Source organism: Elephantulus edwardii, unplaced genomic scaffold (genome assembly GCF_000299155.1).
Source record: "Elephantulus edwardii isolate Elephantulus edwardi_28Jun2011 unplaced genomic scaffold, EleEdw1.0 scaffold00062, whole genome shotgun sequence".
In the NCBI taxonomy this organism is placed as follows: Eukaryota; Metazoa; Chordata; class Mammalia; order Macroscelidea; family Macroscelididae; genus Elephantulus; species Elephantulus edwardii.
The window spans coordinates 5,714,823-5,722,240 of record NW_006399812.1 but is presented as its reverse complement, the minus strand read 5'-3'; the positions used below and the strand labels follow the sequence as shown (position 1 = coordinate 5,722,240).

Here is a 7,418-nt window from a genome sequence, read left to right as displayed (position 1 = left end):
GGGTGGAGGGACAGCGCAGGAGGGGAAGACCCTCTATGAGATGGATCGATTCGGTGCCTGGGGTAATCGGGATGGGTGTGTCAGAGGCAATGTGGTTGGCTCAGGATAGAGCAGGGTTTAGGGCTGTTGTGCATAGGGTCGCTATGAGTCGCAAATGACTCGACGGCACATAACAACAACAACAACAAGAGGCAAAATCTAGAAAATTGAAGACTACTTCCCTATGCACTTGATTTGATCATCTTACGGAACTGTTGGCAGCATGATATTACAAAAGAAATTTGGTAGGATTTTACCAACTCAGAAATAATAATTACATGGCAGATATTCCAATGCTGTCAAGTGATAGAGATTATAAAATAATTTTAGATAGTAGCATCATCACTCTGGTAGTTTTTAAAAATTAAACCTCTTTTATTTGTGTTTCATAAGTATTTATTTGCTACTCATATTTTCTTAAATTATTTTTGGTTTTTGATGGTGGATTTTTTTTCCCATTTTATACTGGTTTACTAACAAAGTTCATATACATTGTTTTTCACATTGGATCTTTCCCCTTTCCTTTACCCACCCCTCAAACCCATCTAATTATGTGTCTTTATGATTAACACCCTGACCCCAGATCCTCATACTTGTTCTAAACTAATGGTCTTATACAGTATTTGTCTTCAAAAATAAAGCATAAACTAATGTTACAGAAATAGGTCCAGTAATATATCAGTTTGTCTAAAGTCACTATTTATTCATTTTGAAATGACCACTTAAATTTTTTGTTCCTTTTTTCCTGAAGGTATTTGTTAAAGTAATCATGATCATTTTTGTTATTTTCTTGACAGTAATTTTAAACAAAATGTTTTATCTTGTCCTGTGTTATTGTTAATGTACCATTGAGTACGCATAGCTCACCCTATTGTAGGTCTTTAGTCTTTAAATCACATGAGGGGGAATTGCCCACCTTCCTCCTGTGGAACAGCTGGTGGATTTGAACCAGCTGTCTTCAGGTTGGCAACTCAGCTTTACTGCTAAGCCACCAGTGTCCCAGTCTACTATTTAGAATGTAACTGAGGGTATGATAAATAAATTAAATTTATTCATAAATATTGCAAGGGAACACTGCATTGTTCAAAATTGGGAAGGGCATACGCCAGGGATGCATCCTATCTCCATACCTTTTCAACCTATATGCAGAACAGATTACCGGGAGGCTGGGCTCTATGAGGAGAAATGTGGGGTCAAGATTGGTGGACGAATTATCAACAATCTGCGTTATGCGGATGACACAACCCTGCTTGCTGAAACTGAGGAGGACCTGAAGCGCCTGCTGCAGAGTGTCAAGGACTGCAGCCTACAATATGGATTGAGGCTCAATGTCAAGAAGACAAAGATTCTCACCACTGGACCAATTGGCAGCATCGGGATGGATGGTGAAGAGATTGAGATTGTACACAGCTTTAGTTTGCTTGGCTCCATAGTCAACAGTCTTGGCACCAGCAGCCAGGGAATTAAAAGGCGCATTGCCATGGGAAAGTCTGCTGTTAGGGACCTCTCCAAAGTGCTGAAGAGCAGTGGTGTCTCTCTGGAGACTAAGGTGCGTCTGATACAGACCATGGTCTTGGCAATCACCTGTTATGCATCAGAGAGTTGGACAATGACCAGGGAGGATAGAAGGAGAATTGATGCCTTTGAGCTGTGGCGCTGGAGAAGAGTATTGAAAATACCATGGACTGCTAGGAAAACAAACAGATTTGTCCTGAAGAGGGTTAAACCTGGTGGCTCCTTGAAGGCAAGGATTCTGAGGCTCCGTCTAACTTACTTTGGACATGTTGTGAGGAGAGACCGGTCCTTAGAGAGGGACATCATGCTTGGGAGGGTGGAGGGACGGCGCAGGAGAGGAAGGCCCTCTATGAGGTGGATTGATTCAGTGACTGGGATAATTGGGATGGGAGTGTCAGAGACAGTGCGATTGGCACAGGACAGAGCGGAGTTTAGGGCTGTTGTACATAGGGTCGCTATGAGTCGCAGGCAACTCGACGGCACATAACAACAACAACAACATCTTTTTTTTATTGAAGCATTCTGTTATTGTTGCATACCATTGAGTCGAACTGACTCATCGCTGACCCTCCGGTGGCTTTTCAGAGGCAGTTAATCACATGGAGGTGATGACCCATCCTTCTGCTGAGCAGCTGGTAGATTCAAACTGCGTGCCTTTGGGATTTTAGAGCAGGTTCTTGCCACTAGGCCACCAGAACTCTCTACTAAAGTATACCCGTGTTCTTATATTTCTAATTTTCATTATTATACATCAATGTTTACATCTCATCAGACCTCAAAAACTGTAACTTGGACTTGTATGGCTGTTGTAGTTGCTAAATTAATAATGGGGAAAATATTTTAACCGAAGGATTTTTTTTTTATTGTTGTCAGGGTTATTTATTGTATAGAGATGTGAGTAACCACAGCATGACAGCCATAAGAATAAGCCCTGAAACATTGGAACAGGACGGTACTGTGGTGTTACCAGGTACGTTATTTCATTGGTCATTCACAAGCAGTTTTAAGAGATGTGCATGTTAGGCATTTAGACCTATAAAGAATGATTGGCAGGAAATAGTGCTTGCTTACAAATAGTTCAAAAATCTTGACATGCAAAATGTTTTATAATCTCTGTAAAAGTAGTGCATGTAGGTGTCAGACATAGAGCAAAATATTTTAACAATTATTTTCAAAATCTTACTCATTTGCAACTTAATTTTTCCATCCCTGCTATCAATTATCTTAACTACTGTGTTAGTGGGATGATGGTATTTCCTTGCTCTTATTAAAAAAATTCTCCTGTGAATGGATAATTTTTGTTACAAACAAACCACATTGCAATTTTTTCTTTATTCTTGAACTATTTTCAAGACAGCGTTTTATGATTCTGTCAAGAGTTTTATAAAATGTACGTATCCTTTTTAATAAAACTTTGATAAAGAACCTTGATCCTCATTTTGCCTCAGTTATTATTTTAGTTTTAATCACTGCCATTTAAGTTGGGATAGTCTATCTCTAATTTTGTGGAATACTGGAAAGATCATAAAATGTTTTCCTTTGTAAGATCTTTGAATTTGCTTTTAAAAAGTGGTTTGTGTGTATTAAAATGCTGAATGTTTAATACATATTTGAGTAATTTTAAGATAAGCGGCAATACTATAAGCATTAGACCATCAGGAGATGATTGAGAATCACTACTCTGAAGAGCACATTGAGAAAGATAATTGCTCCCAGGTTGCATGTTACTATTGAATTTTTCTTTATACCTCAATCATACATTTATGAATAGTGCTATGTATTTGCAAATTAGTTTACATGATACCATATTAAGGAAATATCACTTTGTTTCTTTTAACATATAGAGCAGCTTTAGAAAACAAATAAATTAAGCTAATTTCTAAGTGGCTGTTTTCAGATCTCTCTATACAGTTTTTCAATCACAAGTCCAAGTCCATGTCTAGGGTCCTAATATTAATGTTGTTGTTGTTGTTGTTATGTGTCGTCGAGTCACCTGCAACTCATAACGACCCCATGTACAACAGCCCTAAACTCTGCTCTATTCTGTGCCAGTTGCACTGTCTCTGACACACCTATCCCGATTACCCCAGTCACTGAATCAGTCCACCTCATAGAGGGTCTTTCCCTCCTGCGCTGTCCCTCCACCCTCCCAAGCATGATGTCCCTCTAAGGATTATTTAAAACATTAAAAGAAAAGTATAGAGAGAGCAATACACATATGTTGTTGTTATTGTTGGGTACTATAAAGTCAGAACAGACCCATAGCTTACTTTCCAGTGGGTTTTCAGAGGCAGTTAATTGCACAGGAGGAGATTGCTCATCCTTCTTCTGTGGAGCAGCTAGTGGCCTGGGACCATGTGCCTTCAGGATTGTAGGGCAACTTTTTTGCCCTTCGGTCACCAGAGCTCCCTAAAACACATAAAGAGTTAAGTTCATTATAGAAAATCCTTATAAGCAAAAGAAAATAAATCAGAACCGCTTGTAACCCACGTGGTTCTATATATATATATATATAAATCACAGTTAACCTATTAATGATTATTCTTTCTTTATCCTTTATTTGTGTGTGTATATTATGATCATATTCTAAATACTTTTTAGAAAGCTACAGTACACAATAGTCCTTTCACTTAGTATTCTAAATATATTTAGATAATATTCATTATCTACTATGCATTCATCATCTAAATATTATTTTAATGTTAGAAAAGATATTCTATTTTAATATGTTGAAATGGAGTTCTAGTTTTTTATTATATAAAATACACTGTAATAAACATTCCTACTACTGTGTCCTTATTTAAACATTTTAAAACAAACTTATAGAAGAAAAAACTTTTGTTAAAAGACAAATCTCCCTCACTGCCGCCTGAAGTGAACGAATAATATGAAGAATTTAATTCTGATGAGAAACTTTGATCATTAATGAGATTATGCATGATAAGATCATATTTATGTGTTAAGCTGCTGTATTTAGTCCAGTGTGAAAAAATGACTTGTTAGTCAATGTCAGTTTCTCTGCCTCATTTCACATATGAAATGCAACTTTAAGAAATGTATGTTTGTCTTTAAATTGTGTGTTTTATAAATATATACCGTGTTCTTGGAGAAGAATGAATTAAACTTTGGGAGGAGTTGTGTACCTTCAAACTGACAGACATTGCCTAGAATTTTCCTGAAGATGCCATCTTACATGAAGGATAAAGAGAAAATCTTTTTCAGTCATGTGTTAGGAAGACTCGGCCTCAAGCCTTGAAAGAGAAGTCCATCATTTTCCCTGCTCTTTGATGTGGACCATATTTTCTACAGGAGCATTTTCTCTCTCTCTCTCGATAGGGACAAATCTGCTCCAGGATTCCTTTCAAGAAGGACCACAAGATCATAAAATGGTCAATTGCTAAGTTTAGAGATGAAAGTGAATATTATGTTTAAAATTAACAAAAGTCAAGTAGTTCCCTGAGCTTTGTTTTCCAACTTGTTTTACAGTCAGGTTTACCAATACATTATTTTTAGCTTAGTACTGCTGAACTTATAAACTGTACTCTTTTTTTGTGTGTTTGTTTGTTAATTGTCATTTTATCCTTTATTTTTCAGCATATCTTTCATATTGTATTGTTGTGTCATTTATTCTCCATGTCTGGTGATCGGTTGCTTCAAACATAGAGGTTTTTGCTACTCTTCTTGCGCCGCTTCACCCCTCACCCTTGCATTTATCTGAAATTATAATGAGTTTTTCTTCTTTGCTTTTTAGTTTAAAATCTTACTGCTTAAAGCTTGAGAAGCATCTTTCTTGTGCCTCTTTATATTCTGTACAGTGGACTAGGAACTCTTTCTTTCGATTTCTCCTCTCTTTGATTACCAAGTCTCTTGGGCTTCCAGTGGGCCTTGTCTCCCAGTTTCTATTTCCAGTTTGTGATCACTCAATTCTCTATTTGGTAAGGGCCTGCCTGTGTTTTGCATATTTTTAATAAGGAAGTATGCTAGTATGAAGCTCCTGGGCAAAGATAAAAAATAATTTTATTTGGGTGGGGGTTTCCATTAATGCATTCTGGAAACAGAATTTTATATTTCATTGATTCAGGTGTAAATAGTAACTTGATTTCTTTGGGTATTGTGATTAATAGAGAGATTCATCCTAGTTCTCTGCAGTTATTTTGGGAAATGTGTGTGCTTTTATATTTGCTTGCTAAACATTTTTTTTCCTAAAGGATGTAGTATGTACTTAAATGTTAAATTTAGTTTGTAGTTCCATGTTACTTAGTAGCAATCACTAACACATGTTTCAGCAGTCCTTCTGTAATACAGGTATCCCTTGCTACATTTGAGCCTTTGTGTTACTTTTTCCCCCCAAGTATGTAGTGTACTGTTCCACAGAGGTATAGCTCCCTTATTGACATAAAAAGTCATTCTCATCAAGGTACAGGACCACTTTCTAAAAAAAAAGAAACATATGCATAGATTTATCTGTTCTACAAACAGTGATCATTTAAAAATACTGTATATGATGGAAAATAAAGAGGAGCTTTTAGTTTCAATTCCATCTAATTTCTAAAGCAAGGTATATCTGTAGTTGGACACTGTAGAACTCAGAGAGAGAGCTGTAGGTATATCTGTATTTTTCTGTGACACTAATTACTGTGCTGTATGTTTGAGGGTAGAGTGGTGCCTACATCGCATGTGATTGTATTGAATTGATAATAAACAATGTAGTTTGTCATCATGGTGCATGTTTGCTACCAGATTTTAGTCAATACTAATTCATTTTTAAACTAGGTGATATCTCATGTCTTTGAATGTGGAAGAAAGTATAAATCTCAGTATAAAAATGTAATAAGTACTTTAAATTGAATTACTTAGCATCTACTTTTTTGCAATTTTTTTATTAAAAAGTGCAGTCTCCCTTTTAGTTGAAGTTTGTCCTTATTGCGTGGAGAGCGCTCATTCTGACTTCAACAGAGGAGTAAAGTCATTTTATAAAGTCTTTGTTTATTGTAATGTAATTCTTTTTTTCTTCTTTCTACACAGATTGTCACACTGAAGGTCAAAATATTTTATTCACTGATGGAGAATATATTAATCAGATAGCTGCCTCAAGAGATGTAAGTACCCTGAACCATGAGTGACTAGTTTAAGTAGAACTCCTTTCTCTTAAATTATTTGCTGCAGTTTTTAAGTGCTGCGAGTCAACTGTGACTGGGTGAACAATGGGTCTGAACTCTGCCCTAGCCTGCAACATCCTTACCACCTCCAGTATACTTGCGCCCATTGTTCCTGTCACCTTGTCCAGGATTTTCCTCTCTTAAATTGACTCTGCAGACTTTAAAGTCCATATCCAAGCAGTAGTCCTGCCTAGCAGCGTGCCAAAAATATGTGATACAAAGTTTCACTCTCCTTGTCTCCAAAGAGCATTGTGGTCACATTTTCTTCAGCACTCCTCTCTACCACCACAACTCAAACACATGAATTTTCTTCTGTCATTCTTATTCATTGTTCAGCTTTCAGATGCACAGCAAGTAATCAAAAAGACCATGGTTTAGGCCAGATACACCTTAGTCTCTAAATTGGCATCTTTGCTCCACATTACTCTGGAGAGCATTCCCAATACATCTTTTGATTTCTTCACTTCTGTTACTAAGGATGTTGATAGTGGATTCAAGTGAAACCATTGGCAATTTCAGTTTTAAGTTAATTAAGCTTTATTACATATACAATATCCAACTCCATTGCTATTAAGTTTATTTCTTATAGCAGTCATATAGGGCTGATTAAAATTGCCCCATTTGATTTCCAAGGCTGTATTCTTTATGTAAAGGGAGTGCTGGTGGCCGAGTGGTAAGATTCTGCACTGCAATCCCAAAGGCATA

At 36.7% G+C, this 7,418-nt stretch overlaps 1 protein-coding gene across 1 annotated transcript in view; it reads left to right on the top strand.

Moving 5' to 3' along the window:
• Positions 1–7,418, top strand: part of MYCBP2 (MYC binding protein 2, E3 ubiquitin protein ligase) — a 377,715-nt gene that overhangs the window by 104,714 nt on the left and 265,583 nt on the right. The window contains exons 8-9 of the mRNA XM_006887864.1: positions 2,428–2,524; positions 6,580–6,653. Of these exons, the coding sequence (XP_006887926.1) occupies positions 2,428–2,524; positions 6,580–6,653 (171 nt within the window). The remainder of the gene's footprint in view (positions 1–2,427; positions 2,525–6,579; positions 6,654–7,418) is intronic.